General features: G+C 33.7%; 2 protein-coding genes across 2 annotated transcripts in view; one reads left to right on the top strand and one right to left on the bottom strand.

Moving 5' to 3' along the window:
• Positions 1-872: 872 nt before the first annotated feature.
• Positions 873-6358, bottom strand: LOTGIDRAFT_52457 (hypothetical protein; the record flags this gene model as incomplete). Its single annotated transcript, XM_009050022.1, has 10 exons — positions 873-965; positions 1330-1515; positions 1989-2237; positions 2684-2860; positions 3208-3378; positions 3842-4017; positions 4505-4715; positions 5094-5418; positions 5716-5887; positions 6220-6358. Coding segments are annotated over 10 exons (1899 nt in total), but the record flags the coding sequence as incomplete, so codon positions are not given.
• Positions 6359-13465: 7107 nt separating this feature from the next.
• Positions 13466-20479, top strand: part of LOTGIDRAFT_225521 (hypothetical protein) — a gene marked incomplete at its 5' end in the record, with an annotated part of 43011 nt that continues 35997 nt past the window's right edge. The window contains 13 exons of the mRNA XM_009050021.1: positions 13466-13685; positions 14064-14139; positions 14506-14664; positions 15013-15096; positions 15437-15548; positions 15868-16213; positions 16634-16725; positions 16966-17144; positions 17360-17495; positions 17719-17844; positions 18271-18477; positions 18712-18833; positions 20392-20438. Of these exons, the coding sequence (XP_009048269.1) occupies positions 13466-13685; positions 14064-14139; positions 14506-14664; positions 15013-15096; positions 15437-15548; positions 15868-16213; positions 16634-16725; positions 16966-17144; positions 17360-17495; positions 17719-17844; positions 18271-18477; positions 18712-18833; positions 20392-20438 (1906 nt within the window). The remainder of the gene's footprint in view (positions 13686-14063; positions 14140-14505; positions 14665-15012; positions 15097-15436; positions 15549-15867; positions 16214-16633; positions 16726-16965; positions 17145-17359; positions 17496-17718; positions 17845-18270; positions 18478-18711; positions 18834-20391; positions 20439-20479) is intronic.

Raw genomic sequence — 20479 nt, 5'->3', positions numbered from 1 at the left:
TACTCTAATATTAAGGAGAGTAAGAATAAGAACAGGAAGAAATATGAATTAATATTTTATAATATCACAGATTATTCAACAAAAATACATTTATTACAAGTTACAGTTTTATTACAATATTATATTATATCATCATATCTCAGGCCAAAAAATTCATTAAACCTTCAAGTTATTCCGGTGTTCTAGTCATCTAATTGGTCTACAGACTTAGTTTTATTCAAATCCAGCTGATGTTTTGATGGTCCTAAAATTTATTTATTAAAAGTACAACTTCAATAGTGAGATCATTTACTCAGAATACATTAAAATAATCTGTTGTCTTGTAATCTTCTGCACCCCTTTCCCCCTTTCCTAGCCCCGCCCACATTCTTAATTAAAATAATAATATACTCTCCACAAATAAATACCACCTTATATACAATTATACTATATATTAAAAATCATGTACATTTACAATATAAAAGTTTCTTATCTTCTCTTGGTAAAAACTTCAGTTCTGTTCAGGCAGAATAGCTTCTGAGCTAACTTCATCGGAATAGTGTTCAAAGGATATAGTCCTCTAAACTCTAACTTTTGTCATTCTGTCAGAACAAACCTAAATACTGTTCTCATCAGAGCAAATGCAAAAGACATCACTATATATTCCTTAAGTTTCAGCTACAAACTTAGAGTCTGATTTTCCTTTTGAAAAAGTTTACACATAGCTGATAAGTTTAAGATAACTGGACTATATGTTATTGTACATACAGGTTAAAAAATAAAACAGAAGAAGACATTGAAAGTTAAACTTTTTGAGGAACTCTTCTGGAAACGGAGGTACCGGCTACAGAGGGTCCACGAGATCCCAGGTCTCTCTGACCAGCACGTTGACGGATAATCTCAGCCATGCCCGGCAGACGTGAGAAATAATTTCTAGCCAAGGTATGTTTCTGTTTAATCTTGTGGATGAAGACTTGACCATATCCCTGGAAAATAGAAAATGTTATTGAGTTGACAGATATTATTAAATGATGTAAAATAAACAACAGGATCAAAAGCCTTCTTGGTCACATGATAATAACCCGAATGTTTCTTTTTATATATTAAACTGTTTAACTGCACAAACAATACCCTTTTACTGGGGTTATGCCTACATGCCGGTGCCTTACACGGATTTATACAGTGTACACAGGTTTTTTCTGTTTATACATCGATAAACTGAAAAATGTTCAGGTCATTTCTTATAATTAAATCAACTCGAATACGTGTTTAAATATTTATCTAATACAACTTGTCTAAACGGAATCGTAATTTAATTATTCAACTTTACATAATCAAAATAAACATTACCTCTTCTAGAGCAGACAATTTATCGTGAGCAGACGCCTCGTCTTTGGTTAAGAAAATACAATTCCATGGTGACCATTCTTCATGTTTATTCCAGCGTACCATTACTAGATCGTACAAATCTTCCCAGGCACTGAGCACGCTCTGACCATTCCAGATATTTTCAACTAGGTACCGTAAATCAGCCTCCTGAAAACATAATATCAAATTGACCTCAAAAATTCAAAAGTTGCAAAGTGCAGAATTTACTTGATAGAAAAAGTTCAAATATATGTTAATGGGAGGTAACCTACAATAATAGTTTCTTTTGTACTATATTTAGAATGTAATAAAAATGGATAGAATCACAATTAAGATCAACTTTATCAAAAAATAATTTCTCTGGAATCAAGTAAGATATCCTCGTGTAAAACATTAATTCATTAAAGAATATCTGAATCAATCTGCATTTTGGTTATATTTTAGATGTTGTTGATTAGTGGCATAAATTATTACTATTTTTAATGGTCGAAATTCCAGAGAACACAATTTAAAGAAAAATTTGGGAAGATCATGAATGTTGAGTGTAGTAAACGACATAAAAAACAATGTATATGAAACAAAACATGTAAATCTAAATTTTTATCAGATTGATTTAAAGTATTATGTAAACGGTAAGTTACCTGTAGTAAGAAAGCAATTTCACTGCCATCATTATAACCCTCTTCTGATCGACGTAACGATTTTAACATGTATCTATAGTGACTGAAATCTTGACGTATCCTAGCGTCGTTATCAATCTTGGCACATCGTCTACATTTACCAACATTAGTAGAGTTGGAAGAAAGCGGGAACTCCGTTGAGGGGAGATAACTATTACAACTGGGACAGAAGTAGATATTTTTACGTAATACGGATGGATCTTGTGGAATCTGAAAAAATGAAGGATAAATAAAATACATCAATATAGACTTAAATACATTGAGCAATAACACTTTGAACATTAAGATTTTCAGTGCTGCAAGATGGATATTTGCTCATATTTGTTTGGTATTAAGATGTATTGACATGAGTCTCAATGAAAACACTGGCCTAGGTCACAGAGCAATAGATAAGCAGGTGTGTTTCTTGGAACAGTTTATGACTGAGTATTTTTCTTCTTAGGTGTAAATTCTCCAAGGATAAAAACTTGAAGCATATTCAAAACATAGACAAACATTCCATATCATTCATAGATAGTGCAAGTAGCACGTAGAATTGCAAAAATATATTTGCATCAGGCTACCTCTAGATTGACAAAAACAATCACCTCTATAACATATTACAACTGATACTCAAATAACAAAGTGACCTGTTTGATGAAAACTAAATAACGCACCTTAAGTAATTTGGCAGACTCTGGGTTGAAGGTTGGTGTTTTAATATATTGTAAAACTAATGTAGATATTCTTTTCCTTAATCCATCCAGATTATCTTCTTTAACACCTCTCATTAATAAATCAGCTTCACGATCTATCAGCTCGATTATTTCTTGAGTTAGTTTACAATCATGTTCCTACAATAGTCATAAAATATATATTGATTAATGGGCAATGTGGGACATAATGCAAGGATAGAAATTGTGTAAGGGCAGGACAGTAGCATTGTAGAGGGATCTTTAATGTGCACAGACTGTAGCACACATTGTCCTATCTGGACGACTAGACGCTTATTCAAACTGCATTAACAATTGTTAGGATAGACAGAGGACATCTGATATTGTCTCAACCCATACTTTCGTTAAGTTGTTGCTGGCAAACATACAAACCCTTCCATCAATCACCTAGGAATATGGAAACATTATCTTTTACAACGTATATTTTCTTAATAAAGTGAAAGTAAAAAGCAAAAGGCTGGTCTAACCTTGACTGTATGTTTTAATGTTAATAGAACATCCAGTCTCTCATCTTGTGTTAAGTATTTCATATTAATGCTATTATAAATATCCTGTAATTCCTTGGCTCTGATGGTATATGGTGTATCCATCTCAACATACTTTCCATCTCGCGCTTTCCATTTCTTAGGTGCGGCTGCCTACAAATTTAAAATAATTTCATATACAAAAATTTGAATGAACTTTAATATTATTTCAAAAAATTGTGATGCCAAGAGGTTCGGCCAAGGACCAGCTGGTAAAAAGGATCTTCGTGAACCAAAGTTGTTATCCTTGTGAAATCAATGTCAAGAGGTTTGGCCGAGGACCAGCTGGTAGATAGGATCTTCAAGAACCTAAGTTGTTATCCTTGTAAAAAAAATAGTTGTAGCTATTCTGATAAATCTGCTGGTGGACAAGACTATCCTAAACAGCATTATTCTACCTATAAGGTTCAAGTTCAAGTTTATCGAATTTGAGCTCCACTATAATTACTTTTTCTCAGATATCATAAAGGATGCAAGACATGCTCAATCTTCTTGAACACCTGAAACAATTCAACAACTTGATCTAACTTTCTGTTCAGGACCCTGAATTTTAAAGCAAACAGAAAATGGAATGTACCTTAGCCAAGAAATCTTGAATTCGTTTAGTTTTATTAGATTTATCAGCTTCTAGTTTATGTCTATCTATAGCAGCTAGTAGTTGAGTTTCCTGATCTAATAACATACATAGTGCTGCCTTCTTCTCAGCTCCAGTTAAACTCAGTTCTATACGCTCTATTTCTTCCTTTCTCCATTCTATACGAAAAACAAATAGAGTTTTAGAGTACCTTATTGGAGTATTTTTTAACCTTTCTCCATTCTAGAGGAAAAACAAATACAGTATCACAAACTACTGCTATTATTCCCATAATGAAATAAAATAACTTTCATATCTTACTGCGCCTTATTGGACTAATGAAATGAAATGGATTCTTATGTCGTATTGTTCTGTACCGGATTGGTCAAATGAAATGGAGTTATACATCCTGTTCTACACTGTATAGAATAAATGAAAACTGGCCATGCATGCAGTGTACAATGAGGGAAATTGTGTCAGAAAAGCAGCATTATCCAACTATAACATGCTGTGTCTGTATGAAACAGGATCTCCTCTTGCTGTCCAGTGATTAAATACTTTTTCCTTGAATTATAAACCTTTACATTAGCACTCAATGAATACCACAACTATCTATAGGTCAAGCTACAGTGTATCTATAACACCTTTAAAGTTAAGCTTACTCACTTTCTAAAGCATGGAACAAGAGGTCAAAATCTTCCTTGCTATTAGGGTTCATTCTTCTCTCAAATTCTCGTTTAATTCTGTCTTCTTTTTCTTTCTTTTTTCTCAACTCTTCTGCTCTTTCCCATTCCAGTCTCCTGGCTTTCTCTGCTTTCAGAGTGTTCACATACCGTTTAGCTAACCAACGACGGTAATATTTCTGAATGATGACAACCTACAAAACAAAATGGATGATAACAAGGAGTTGGTTGCTATGCAAAATATCATTACAATACAACATACAATAAGAACTGTGAGATGTTAGCTGGTAGATGTTAAGGCTATGATAATATTTGCCAAGTAGGGCTTTCTACCATAACTATCTAATAAGATTATGGTAAACCATAAACAAACAACACTAAGAACTTGATATAATAGCAGCAATGATATTCACCAATCATATTTCAAGAAATGTTAGTCTAAATCTATTTTTATACAACAGGCCATGATAAGACAAAATCATAAATTTGCAACACTCTGAAACACAGCAGCTGTTCTCTGATATTATGACAATCAAAAGCACATTTTGACCAAAATAATATAACAATCTCACCATTTTCCATCTTCTAGCATGGAACTCATCAGCTGTCACATATTTGCCAGGTATGATCATTTTATCTTCTAGATTAGCGACATACACCCCGATACCAGTCATTTGAGTAGACATATCGTTAGTGGTTTGTTGAGGTCTGTTCTTCTGATGTACCGTCTGTGTATCCCGACAGAATCGTTCGATATTATTCGGGGGACGAACTTTTGGTCGAGTTTGAGCAGACGCGTTTAAGAATTCCACTCCTGACACTTTGTGACGATATCCACCCAGGAAAGGTTTTTTATTCATACTACGTTCTATTTCTACGATAACATCTCGACTACCACTGCCATCTTCTGTAAATATATCAAATATGTCACATGAGCATTGAAGTTATGTGGAATGTTTAGTTGACAGACACAGTTGCAGAGTGGTAACTTTTAAATAAACAGATCTTTTGTAGCTGTTTGCAGCCTAACACTTTGATAATCATCTTTCAAAAATCTTTCAAAAAAGGTAAGGGCCATATTCCTTTACATATTGGTATGCAGTTTTAAGTATTTCACGCTCCAAGCCAAAATACAGACACCACTTTATATTTATTAAAATTTATTACAATGTTTCTGAAAATTTGACAAGCCACCTACCTGCTTCTATTTTAACTGTAATGATATCAGGCATATGATATTCTTGTCGAGGTTTATAGGGTTTAATAGGGGTAGATAAAGGATCAGCTGACTGCATTTCTAACTGTACCGTACCATTAGGTCCTACACCTAGATCAGCTAGTATGGTCTCATCAGGTAACGTTTTACCTATAGAGATAAATCAGTTTTAAATTCATCTTTCCTGCTCATGATTGGACTAATGAAACCAGGCAATGCCGTGCAGTGTGAAGACATTATTAATGGGAATGTTCTAAATTAAAAATGAATGTAATAAGTATCATGCCCTTCTTTTACTGATTGTGTTAGTGAATATAAAAAACAATCTGTATGCTTACACATTGAAGAAAATTAGCGCATTACATTATACAAAGAAATATAAAGTGAACACATTTAGATCTAACCTCAAGCAATATGAAATTATCATCTGAATCTGACTGGTACTCTCAGTGTTTCAATGAATCTATTATAAGTTTACTTACCATCAAACATAAGTAAAATACTGGCTGCTGGCATCTTTAACTCCTGAGAGAAATGGTCTTTAAGCTGAGAAAGAGACTGGCCTAGACTACAGGCTAGAGTTACTACTTGTCCGCTTGGCATCAATACAAACTTCACTGTAAAATATCAACAATTAAATAATAAGCTTATACAATGTATTAGTCTAGGGATAAGTTAGGAGTTATTCTGCAAAATTTGTCCCTGAAAATCATCGGTGCTGACAGCCATCTGTCAATTAACCACAGCTGTTACATAAATATTTATCTAAAACTGCTGAGTTAAATTAAAAATACTACAGCCTACCTGTTGCAGTAGCATCAAGATCCACTTTCCCACTCTCAGTGACCTGAACTTCAGGAGATTTCTGTCTGGGTGAATTGGGTTCAGGAGATTTTGGTTCTGTAGTTACATCAGCCTGCGGAACAGGACTCTTCGCATCAACCTCTTTCAATTCTTCTTTCTCTTCACTTGGCTTAACTTCAGTCTCTGTTTCTCGTTGAGCTGCCTGATCTCCAATCTCCACAGGAGGTTCAACACTATCTTTAGGTGTTTCTTCTGACTCTTCTACTTTGGGTAGTTCTGTTTCTTGTTTCTGCTCTGCCACCTCTGATGGTTGTTCAGATTGCTCTTTTGTCTCTGCGGGTTGTTCAGCATCTTCCTTGGGCTCTTCTGTGTCCTGTTTTGGTTGTTCAGTTTCACCCTCTTGTGGAGCGGCTTCCTTATTTTCAGTCTCTACATTTTCTGCATCTTTTGTTTCAGATGGTTGTTCAAGTTGGTCTGGCTGTTTATCTCCTGCTACGGTTGCATCTTCTGCTGGCTTCTCTGGTGCAGATTCACTTTCCTGTGGCTTTTCTGTTTGTTCTGTTGGCTGCTCTTCATTCCCTCCAGGCTGCTGTGGGGCAGTTTCACCTTCAGATTGTTGTGGGGCTGTTTCACCTTCAGGCTGCTGTGGGGCAGTTTCACCTTCAGATTGTTGTGGGGCTGTTTCACCTTCAGGCTGCTGTGGGGCAGTTTCACATTCAGATTGTTGTGGGGCTGTTTCACCTTCAGGCTGCTGTGGGGCAGTTTCACCTTCAGATTGTTGTGGGGCTGTTTCACCTTCAGGATGCTGTGGGGCAGTTTCCGGTTCAACTACAGGTTTCACCTCTTGGTCAGCCATGATGGTTTTGATGTTTTAATCTAAACACAAAACATTAAATCGTATTAATATCTGCTATAAGTATGGATCTCATATCTCACTGAGACCTCTGCTAACCCTAACTTCTCAATAGCTGTAAACCTACTACTGTTTGGCCAATCATTTTGTATAGCCCTACTGCAATATCAACTCTTAAAGAGTCCTACTACTGAGGAACACAGACCAATGACAATGTAATGTCAGGCGGTGAAAAAAGTATTAGGCCTTTTGGCTATTGGGAAATAGCCCTATTCTTAGATGATTTTACAGAGCTAGAATAGTTTTAATCCCAAATGTAGGTAACTGGGCATGCATAGGCTTAGTAAGACCTAATCAGCTAATAATGTTTAATGTCTCAGAGTTCAACTGATTCCATTATTACCCTAGCACTAGCAAGTGCCAGAACTGACAGAACGAAGTGACACTGAAAATCTAAGTAAAATACTAAAAAGAGATATTTGACCATCTTATAAATCTAATTCTTATAAATCAACACTATCCGGAGAAAATATCTTATTTCATGTTTTAAATTTCGTTATTTTTAAATAAATTAATTACCTACAAACACATTTACTTACGCCGTAAAACCTTGAAAACTCGATTATCAAACACCTGAGACAGCCATTACAAAACAACTGTGATTATAGAATAGTTGCTAAGGAAGACTGCCTTAGCCGGATTTAACGTATTTCGTGATTGGCTAGATAAAAATAAACAACCAATCAAATTTGCTTATAGAAAACATCGGCCATTTTCTGTCATGGACGCCAAACATGACAACAAACTCGAGAGGGAGAAGAGTTTTTGTTGATATTCTTATTTTTCATTCGCCATGTTAATTTGAAGACATTAGAACAGAAAAAGTCCAAGAAAAAAAGTAAGATTGATAATTTTGAAAGTAGGATCTTCTACTTTTTTGTGTTATTTCATTTGTTTATGCGTTGTTGTGGAGATCTTAAAAAAAAAAACTCAAAAAAAGTTTTAACTACAAATTGCCATACCATATAGATCTAGTGATAGGCTGCATGCATCAGATCTAGGTTTACAAACAAGGTGAGAACAGTAAAATATAGCCAAGGGAGTAGGTTGGTGAAATAGATCTGCCTTTTTAAACTGGCATACCACACATAATAGTAGTAACTAATGCATTTAGTAGGGATTGGGCCCTCCCCTCAGGCCTGTAAAAGTGAAAATTAAGCTCAGGCCTCTGGCAGCCCTCGATCCCCCAGCCTCTAGGGGCTTTAGCCCTTTGTTTGGGCCTCGCCTCATACAAATCTCCCCCGAACTCAGGTATTTTCTGGATATGTCTCTGTCCACACACAAACTGGTTTAGCCTTGATCTGTTGAAACTAATGAGATTAGATCTAGATTGAAAAGAATTTTACAGATTTTTATGATGTAAATGCAAAAAGGACTTTCACTCATTGTGCTTCAAAATGGATCACGGACCAACAAATCTTTTGATCCTAAAACTAATTGTTTTTTTTTTTTTTCAATTTTCAGATGGCATCAGTCAATAAGAATTATCCCCCGTCGCGGGAATCAGGGGGAACAACTGATAAAGCCTTGTTACCTGACAGAACAAAGATTGGAGGTATCGGGCCTGATGGCTACCCCAGACTTCCACCAATTAAAAAACCTATCACATCAAAAGAAGATCCGTATGCTAATAGTAAATTGATGACGTTTAGATTAGCCAATCATAAACAAGAATTATTAATGCAGATTTTGTAAGTTTTTATCAAAATTGGAATTTTGAATTAATCATGAAATTAAGCTCAATAAACTTAAAGCTTCAATTTCTACCATTCTGATTTTTATGGTTCTAAAATCACCAAAATCCATTAAATGTGTTTGAACGTTTAAAATATGACTCATCTTTTTTTGAGACACTGCCATATATATAAAGAATAACATCTATAGAAACATGAATATAAATTCTATTTTCATACATTTCTAGTATTTCTGAAGACTATTTACATATATTCAAGACTCAAATCAACCCCAAAAATGTCTCTCTAATTTAACTATGTTGTAGACAAGACAATGCTTTAAAAGCTATGATGGATACTAAAGATAAAGGTAAACCAGGAAAAGTTCTAGATAGACCTGCTAGTCCTAAATATCCTGTGGAGGTGAGAGATTGTATTTTATTTTTTAAGCTTATATAATAAAATTTATTTGATGTTATTTTATATTTGTGAATTGAGTTATTTCTGAATTTCATTTTGTACCATTATCATTTTTTAAACTTATTTTAGAAAAGAGAATACTATTTCTATTTTGATTTTCATTTCATACCCTATGTAAGTTTATAATATTGGAAATCACAACCAACAATCAAAAATTATAAAACAGAATACCCAGTTCTGATTTTTTTATTTTGTAATTTTTTATATTTTTTAAAATAGAACCCATTCAATAACATGGTAGAGTATATTATTTAGTTTAAGATCAGTGAATGTTGTTGAGTTGTTTGATGCTTACTGATATACTAATTTTGTTTTTACCCTCATAATAAAAACCATTATAACAAACACTGTTCAACAGTTATGGAATGCATCAAAGACAGTGGTCTAAATATTTACTTCACCAGACGATGAGCTCAATTTCAGCTTTCTGTAGCACTCTTCAGAATTTGCAACCGACATCCCGATATCATGCAAGTGGAAATTAAACTTGTGGCAATTCTAGTTTTGGTCACTTTTAGGGTGTATAAGCTTACAAGTGACAAAATTGGTCATTGAGATTAAGTTATCTCTCATCTGTATGTAGAAAAGGACGTAAAACTCTGTTCATTTCATTTCTCATCTTGTATAGCAGATAATAACACAACTGCCCTAGTCCAAAAACTTTATATTGAACCTGAACTCCTCTATGAAATGTATAGCTAGGACATGTTCACTCGACAAGACAACTTATGTCACTCTGTGCTGAAGTTTGTCAACTGAACATCCTGTTAGAGATTCCACATAGCCAGCTGATGTTGTTTATTTGGTATATTTTATTATTAAGGACTTTCAAACAGACAGCATGACTGAAATTTTCACTAATATTAATGATGTTGATATCCACCTATTAACCAGTTTGTAAACAATAACAACCCTGTTTGATTAACCAGTTTTTATTATCAATATTAATATAAAAATATAATACACAAGTTTGAAGTTTGTTTGTTACTAAGAGTTTGAGATTAAGTTTGAAAGTAATGGTGTATCACTCTATGTTGTGGTATAATAAAAGAAGTAAGAAAACACTTTTTAAGAGTGACTAAATTATTAATATTAAAAGATGTCTTCTAACTTCTTTTCTGATTAACTTATAAAATTTGTTTGTTTCTAAATTTGATCAATATTTGTGTTAATGTGAAATTTCTTGGCAGTGTCTGAAGAGATAAAAGAAAAACAATGCCTTTTATCAAAACAGTTAGATTCCAGGATATCAGACAATGAACTGGCAAGTTGGTGCCACTCCTCAAGAAGAGTCTGGCATTGTACCCCTAATCGCTTGTCTTCATCAGTCAATTAAAATACCAACTTATCATTTTGAGATGGTTATACAGTGGGAAACTTTTCTTAAACCCCTTTCATAAGGATTAAGATAACCATAAACAGTCTTATTTTATTATTTTATATCTTATTATTTCTATAGATGATGAGTAATGACAGATCCACAAGGGTAAGTCAAGATCAAAGGTTAAATAAATTGCGGACTAACCTCTGAAAACTAACTCTCTCTCTTGTATACTAATCACTGAATTTCAGCTTCGTAGTCTATTTATAGTGCTATCAAGGGCCGACTAACATCTCCAGACTCGACTCCTTTACTAATCACTGGAATATCTTAGTTGTAGTAGTACGCTTTAATGCCAGTACCAGTGCTTTCATGACCTTAGGTCACAATAGCCATAGAAGATCTAATAACTTCTCGCGACTAACTGTCTTTCCTATACTAATCACTATATTTTAGCTATAGTAGTATGTTTCTAATGCCTGGGCCAGTGGTTTCAGGACTTTAAAGGTGGAAATAGCAGACTAACTCTCTCTTATATAATTTTACTAATCGCTATACCTTAGCTATGTAGTACATTAAAAGCAGTGCTGGTACGATATATCGGTGAACCAATGTATTGTGATACGACATGCTGCGATACACATGCATTGATACTTGGCTATATCTTTTATTCCATAAAAAGTGGGGATTGTTATAAGTTGGTTTATGATATCACAATTTTTTTCACTGAAATAGTTAGAAACTTTTTATAAAACAGTAGACACTAACCACTTCTATCAACTATATTACCAAATATCACAGTTATAAAGTTATAAATTAATATATATAGAAACTATTTATAAGACAGTGACCACTTCTATCAACTATATTACCAAATATCACAGTTATAAAGATATAAAGTAATATATATAGAAACTATTTATAAGACAGTGACCACTAACCACTTCTATCAACTATATTACCAAATATCACAGTTATAAAGTTATAAATTAATATATATAGAAACTATTTATAAGACAGTAGACACTAACCACTTCTATCAACTATATTACCAAATATCACAGTTATAAAGTTATAAATTAATATATATAGAAACTATTTATAAGACAGTGACCACTTCTATCAACTATATTACCAAATATCACAGTTATAAAGTTATAAATGAATATATATAGAAAATTTGGAGATAAAATGTTAATTTTTATCCCATTGCCCCATGTTACGATATGTATATCACTTATTAATAGTGCCTTGGGCAGTGCTTTAGTGGTCAAAATAGCAGACTATCCTCTCTGGAGTAATTGTCTTTCGTATACTAATCACTGTTTCTTAGCTATGTAGTTCATTTCTACTTCCTGGGCCAGTGCTTTTATGCTTTCAGACCACAATGTGTTTAGTAGTACATTATTAGTACCTTGGCCAGCGCTTAAATGGTTGAAATATGTTTCTTATACCTAGGCCACTGCTTTCAGGACTTTAAAGTTGGAAGTTCCAGATTAAGCTCTGATGACTAACTCTCCCTTATAATTATATAAGCTTACTAATCACTATCTTAGCTGTAGTTATACGTCTTTAGTGCCTGGGCCAGTACTTTTATAACCTTTGGTGAAAATAGCCTACTAACTATCTCTCTCTAGCTCTCTATGTACTAATCTCTGTTATAGTAGTAGATTTCTAGTACCAGGCCCCTGTTTCTCTCGTTCTGACAATCAATTTTTGTCATAAGTGTGCTAATTCTCATGTATAACTACATAGTTATGACGTTTTTCATCGTGTGATATTTTGAGAAATGGGGAGCTGGACCGTGCTTTCCTCTGGTGACCTAACATGGGTCAAAATATCAGACTAACTTCACACGTCTATCACCTTGAATTCATTAGACCCTTTTCATGTATTAAATAAGTTTTTAAATGCAGTGATTTGCTTGAATATGGCCCAATCAGAAAATCTGTAAACCTTAAATCATGATGTTAACAACCTTCATGTCGAGGGCTCTTATCAAATCACTGCATTTACAAACTTCAATAATACAAGAAGAGCCTAATGAAGAAAGTATTAGATGAAGTGAAAGATGAAGATTTTAAGAACTAAGTAGAATATATATATTGAAACTGTCTAAGAGTATAAATTATTTAAGGTTTAATTAGTAAACTAGTTTATCTTAAAGTCGCTGAATAATTTAGTATATTGACATTGCACGTGGCTAGATTGTTCTAGGATGAATAGTATTTAGTTTTAATCAGTCTGTTGTAAATGTTCAAAATTCATAATGGCCATGGTGTTGTCAGAAACTTTTTAGAATAACCAAGGAACCCATTCCTACTTCTTTGGCCTCGAGAGGAAATCTGACAAATATCACAATCCTGTGTGTAAAGATTAAAAAATGCACAGTTTGCTCAAATATTCCAGAACCAAGATCATGTAATCCACAGCTAGTACTTATTAAAATCAAATGTATTTCAAAAATAGTTTGGAGATACCAATTAATTCATTAATGACGGATAATTTTTCACTGCTTCTATTTCCCAACTAAATATATGATACAAAGAATTTTCTCTTATTTCCAGTTAAACTATCGATATTTAAAACAGTGTGTAGAGAGTGGACCTGTCACACCAATGCAGAAAGAATGGGATAGACATATCACCAGAATGATACCAGATCATTTAATGAAGGGAAAATATCTGAAGGAACATCTTCAAGATCTGTTTTCTGAAATTAGACAGGATTATTTGACTAGTATGAAAAAATCCATGGGTAAGATTGCTTACTTTAACAACGGCTAGATGTTTGGTTGAGACTATAAACCAAGGCCCTGTGTGCTACAGGCTGTTCATATTTAAGATCTATTGACATTTTGAAATCAGAAAAGAGTAGGCTAATGCTGCAGTCCTGGCAAAATTTCCTTAATTGCATTTTCATAAACCCAATCAGGTAAATGATAATAAAACTTAATTTAAATTGCACACTATATGGTGTTGCCCGCTCTGTTTAACTCAACAGGTAAAAATCAAAAAGAGGAGGCTAATGCCACTTTCCTTGCAAAATTTTCTTATTGCACACTGCATGGTTTTGCCATTGTTGTAACTGAACAGGTGGAAATGTGTATAATACTGTATTACAATTATATTTCAGTACAACATGTGTTAGTAAAACCTGAAGTAAAAGGTTTAGAGAATGATGTAGCTGGTCCACCACCACAAGAACCTACGTAAGTACTGTTTATAATTTGTAAACTGGACCCTGTTAAAGATTTTGGAAAACCTTATATCCCATTGTCAATGTGAAAGAGTCATGAGAACAAGAATAAAAATTGGCTACTGGCTGTTAAAGCTAAGTTTGATTTCATATAGCATGGGCAATATATTTTGGGACCTATGTTATTTTCATAATAAGAAACCTAAGCCATCTGTTAAAATAAGGGATGCATACACAAAATACTGTAGACTGAAAGTAATCTGTTCTTTTAGTTCAGGTCTGATTTTGTCTACCTTTAGAGTAAAGAGATATGTCTCAACTGTCTCCTTTTTTGAAATTTATCTCCCTTTGTTTTATACTGTTTTACTTTCTATTTCAGTGGTTTAGATTATTCAAGACCATGGCATCATTCATTCCTTACATCAAGGGAGATAATTCGTAATAACTTATATCTACTCCACCCCACTATGCAGGAAGTGTTAAGAATGTGTCAAAATACACCCGGCAGTATGGTTCTCGTAGATTGTTCACAATATAGGTAAGACAAGAAGACACTTTATTTCACCAGACGTCTCAACTTTTAGTATTCCTATGATAAATTCTAGTTAGGAAGTCACATGACCTAGTGAGCGGTGTAATGACAGCCTCCATGTGAATAGAATGGTCTATTGTGTACAAAAGCTAATAAAAGAACCTAACGTGTCCTAATAATATAGATTTATCTATTGCTTAACCCCCAGAGCAGAATAAGACAGTCGCAGGAATATATTTGTTTTGATTTTACCATGTTTAGTAATGTGTTTTTTTCCCCTTCATTTATTTACTGAATGATATGACATGACTTAGCGCTAACATTATGTTTATTTGAATATTAAAATACTATCAGAGTTAATGGTGCTATTGATTTTGAGAGATTAAAGAATGATGTTACGTTAGATTTAGAAAGATCAGAGGAAAAATTACTCAATAGGTACTTATAGTTATATTATTTATATATTCTGCAAATGGAAAGTTGCACGATTTTTTGTTGATACTGTCATGCTTCCCTGACACTGTCCGGGCAGTGAGGCATACTTCAGCAGTTATACTATCTATATAGAATTCTACAGTTATGATATATAGTGTTATACTATCTTTGAACTATTGTCTCTGCTACCCAGATGCTGGGCAGATTTCTGCTGGCTCTTAAGCCATTACGCTTACTTCAGCAGTTATATTGTATTTACTAGCATGATTTTAAACTGTTGGTGTGTCAATGATTAGTAGTGAGTGAATATAAGCATGTAAAAATAACTTGTATTTATTTGCAGCTGGTATCCAAAGATTATCAATATATTTGCTAATCGTGATAATTTCCGTAATGTAACTGGAGATAAACTAGAATCATTCTACAGTAGTATAGCTACCCTAGTCTCTAATCAGGTACCTCTAGATTTTAAACTATTAAATATTACAGTGAAACAAGACAGACTGTTTATCATTACCTAGATGTTATCGTTACCTAGATGTGTGCAGATATCTTTAGCTTGACTCTACTGTTTGATAACTTGAAGTTCACTCCAATAGTGACTGTTAGAGCAAGGATTGACAAGTTCAGCAATCTAAAACACCACTGTAACTGTATGACATTGCCAGTCTTCATTAGCTTAAACAGTAGAAAAGCAGGATGTCGAATTCCATTTTATTTCATTTAAAATCCAAGACTTCACATATCTAGTAATTTTGTTTGTCTTTTTTTCAGTTAAAAGAATTATTAGTTAGAACTATTGATACATTTGTTGATTTATTTGAAGAAGACAATCGATTAAAACTTCCTATTTTAAAAATGGAGCTCACGTTTGATGAGAACAAGATGCAGTTTTATCCACCATCGGAGGAACTGGAAGAGACAATATTATACGTGGTCAATCGTATTACTAAGACCATGCAGTCGGTTCCTACTATATCATCATGGTTATCAGGAGGTAGTAGCGTCAGCCATACCGATGTATCAGTAGCTAAACATATTCTAGACTCAGCCATTGTCAGGATTAAAGAGAGAGTTGCCTATTATTTTGAGGCGCCTTTACAGCATTTACAATCATTTGGTAAGCAAATTTAATGATCTCTTGTGATGGATCCAAACATCAGTTGAAATGATTCCTTCTGATTCCCTGTCAGTGATGCAGATCATAAGGACTACATCATTCGAGATAAAACCCTCGGATAGTCGTTCGGATGGGACAATAAACCGGGCGTCGCACGTCTTCATTAGCCCACAAGGTACAGAAAAGTTGGATGTAAAACTCCATTCATTTTCATTTTTTTTAAAAGGAATATGTTTGTGTTAATGTTTGTGTTACCAGCTGATTGAGTTCTATTTCACCTATATTTTGATCTTTTCAGAGATATTGGAGTGTAAGATGTTGCTTAACTAGACAAAAAGGTGTTAAATTTAGCTATGTGCAACACTTTTTAAACTTTGATTCTGGAATTTGATAATATTAAACAATGTTTGTTTATTACAGTTGATAGATATGACTATATTATAAATGGTGAAGCTTTAAAAGAAATCCATGCCTACATGGAACAGGAGCATTCTTTTGATGAATATACAGAGGTAAACTTACGTCAAGTTTAACACTTGGAACCTATGGGTTGGCCAACAGAAAGGTTTCCTGACTTGGGGCTGATTATCAGAAATAAACAAGGATTGGTTATCAATATTAAGATGTTACATACATGGTAACAAGCATGAAGTACCAGAATTAAGAACTGTTATTGGTTGTTGTATTGCAGTGACAAATTTTTTCAAAGTTTTATGCAAGTAGTGTTTGATATTTCTATTTTATTTTTCCAGTATATTGAAAGATTCCGTAACCTAGCAACAGAAATAATGGGTCTACCGAGTATTGAACATTTTGATATGATTAGATTGAATTGTGAAGATTTGAAGATTGGTCTGGCCAAAGCTGCCCGAGGTCTAGCAGACGAATTGTTGAGTCGAGTTTCAGCTGATCATAGAAGTGAAAATGAAAGGTAGGCGTTAATATCCAGTCTGTTGATGATTTGAAAATAAAATAAGAGATTTTATTATTAGTATTAGGGGGTGAGAGCCGATTTCTTCTGATTGGACAAGAACATGGCTGTTCACATTAAAGATCCATGATTTCTTAGCAGAAAGGTACCACTATCCTGGCAAAATATCCCTCTAAATTAATGCCTCAATTTCATTTCAATTCTCTTCATTTCAGTATATGTAAAGAATTCAAGGAACTGATGGAGAGAGCCCTGAAAGAACCAGAAACCAGTGAAGAGCTGATGGAGATGTTAACGTTCGTGGGACAAGCTAGAACTCTGGGAATGATTAAACTCAATGAAAGGATTAAGGTATGTGGTCCAGTCAAATCTTTTAGAGAGAAATTGCATTTAATTTATGACGATGAAATTTAACCTTATGAACTCTAAGATCTAAGGATCATTTGGCCTATCTTATTGATGTGTTTATATTAATATTACCTCCCCTGTTTAATTCTCTAGGAATCTAAGGATCGTTTGGCCTATCTTATTGATGTGTTTATATTAATATTATCTCCCCTGTTTAATTCTCTAGGAATCGAAGGATCGTTTGGCCTATCTTATCGATGTATTTATGTTCGAGCAAGAAGATATTGAGTTAAACTGTGAAGTTTTAACATGGCCGAGTCGTATCAATCCAGTCTTTGATCAGAATGATGATGTAAGTATACTGTTTTATTTTCATGGATTCAAAAGAGGATTTTTAGCCTATTTATGGCTTCTATTTCCATTTGACTGTTCTGGCATCTCCACAAAAGTCTTATTGAATTTATAAAGTTTATAAATGTTTAATTTTATTTTGTACAATATGGTACAGAACAGTAGAATGTTAAACTCCTTTCTAAAATAAGATGAAGAAAAAGTAGGAATAAAAGCTATATATCATCATTGAAAGCATACTGCCGTACTTACGTTATTTCTCTAATGTCCAGGATGTAAAACTTCCTATCTCTAGCATGAAAGGAACAGCAAAGTTAGACTCAAAACTACTCAAATTAAATTTGAAATCAAGATCTTTAACTATCTTACAGCCTTATTATATAACAATCCTAAGATGATAAACTGTATTATATTTGATGTATTGTAGTTGGTAGACCAGTCTAAACAGAAGAGTGAGAAGGCTCTGTTAGAGAAACGAGAGAAAGTGATGTTGGAGCTGGAGAAACTAAGACAGCGTGTGATAGAATTTAACGACTGTGGTGAACTGGATCACATGCAGCAGTACGTCTCAGACGTTCGTATTGTACAGAAAAAATTACTAGAATTAAGTGAACACATTGCCTGGATAAACAAGGTAAATTTTTCTACTATACTAATTTTTTATTTCTTAAAAGTTGCCATTTTTTAGTTTTCCATGATAACCATAGCTTCTGAAAATATCAGTTGGTATAAAAAATCTGGCCACAAGAGTTGATGTACTGGATTATGGTGATTTCTGATCAATTTAAGGCCCATCAAGTCTGGTGGAAAGTCAATTTGAACTGAATTTGATAGAAAATCTGATTTTGAAATGATGATTTGTTTGTAGGAAGAGGCATTATTTAAATATCCTGTAACAACCTATCCTGATGTTGATGAAATCTCCACCTCACTTGATCCCTTCAACAGATTGTTCAATGTGGTCTTAAAATGGCAGAAAGCAGAGAAAAAGTAAGTATTTCTATTGTATTATTTAACCTTTATTTACTTTTTGAAGAAGTGTCTCAACAAGTAAGATGTATTCTCTGAACTAGTAGTTTGGGCTTCCATTTCCCCAATATTTTCTAACAATATTCCATCCACTCCAAAATCAAATATTCAAAATAAGAATGAAAACAGATCATTTATGTACTAAAAATAACTGAAAATTCAAATCTGAAATATTTCAGATGGATGGATGAATCATTTGTAGATCTGAATTCTACTTTGATCTCTTGTTTTTCAGATGGATGGATGAATCATTTATAGATCTGAATTCTACTTTGATCTCTTGTTATTCAGATGGATGGATGCATCTTTTATGGATCTGAATTCTACTTTGATCTCTTGTTTTTCAGATGGATGGATGAATCTTTTATGGATCTGAATACTACTTTGATCTCTTGTTTTTCAGATGGATGGATGCATCTTTTATGGATCTGAATACTACTTTGATCTCTTGTTTTTCAGATGGATGGATGAATCTTTTATGGATCTGAATACTACTTTGATCTCTTGTTTTTCAGATGGATGGATGAATCTTTTATGGATCTGAATTCTACTTTGATCTCTTGTTTTTCAGATGGATGGATGAATCTTTTATGGATCTGAATTCTACTTTGATCTCTTGTTTTTCAGATGGATGGATGAATCTTTTATGGATCTGAATTCTACTTTGATCTCTTGTTTTTCAGATGGATGGATGCATCTTTTATGGATCTGAATTCTACTTTGATCTCTTGTCTTTCGGATGGATGAATCTTTTATGGATCTGAATTCTACTTTGATCTCTTGTTTTTCAGATGGATGGATGAATCATTTATAGATCTTAATTCTACTTTGATCTCTTGTTTTTCAGATGGATGGATGAATCATTTACGGATCTGAATTCTACTTTGATCTCTTGTTTTTCAGATGGATGGATGAATCTTTTATGGATCTGAATTCTACTTTGATCTCTTGTCTTTCAGATGGATGGATGGATCGTTTATGGATCTGAATTCTACTTTGATCTCTTGTCTTTCAGATGGATGGTTGAATCTTTTATGGATCTGAATTCTACTTTGATCTCTTGTCTTTCAGATGGATGGATGAATCTTTTATGGATCTGAATTCTACTTTGATCTCTTGTCTTTCAGATGGATGGATGAATCTTTTATGGATCTGAATTCTACTTTGATCTCTTGTTTTTCAGATGGATGGTTGAATCTTTTATGGATCTGAATTCTACTTTGATCTCTTGTTTTTCAGATGGATGGATGAATCTTTTATGGATCTGAATACTACTTTGATCTCTTGTTTTTCAGATGGATGGTTGAATCTTTTATGGATCTGAATTTTACTTTGATCTCTTGTTTTTCAGATGGATGGATGAATCTTTTATGGATCTGAATTCTACTTTGATCTCTTGTTTTTCAGATGGATGGATGGATCGTTTATGGATCTGAATTCTACTTTGATCTCTTGTCTTTCAGATGGATGGATGGATCATTTATGGATCTGAATTCTACTTTGATCTCTTGTCTTTCAGATGGATGGATGGATCATTTATGGATCTGAATTCTACTTTGATCTCTTGTCTTTCAGATGGATGGATGGATCATTTATGGATCTGAATT

This window comes from Lottia gigantea, assembly GCF_000327385.1.
Source record: "Lottia gigantea unplaced genomic scaffold LOTGIsca_143, whole genome shotgun sequence".
Taxonomy (NCBI): Eukaryota; Metazoa; Mollusca; class Gastropoda; family Lottiidae; genus Lottia; species Lottia gigantea.
The sequence above is the reverse complement of the archived record's forward strand: the minus strand, read 5'-3'. Positions and strand labels throughout refer to the sequence as shown.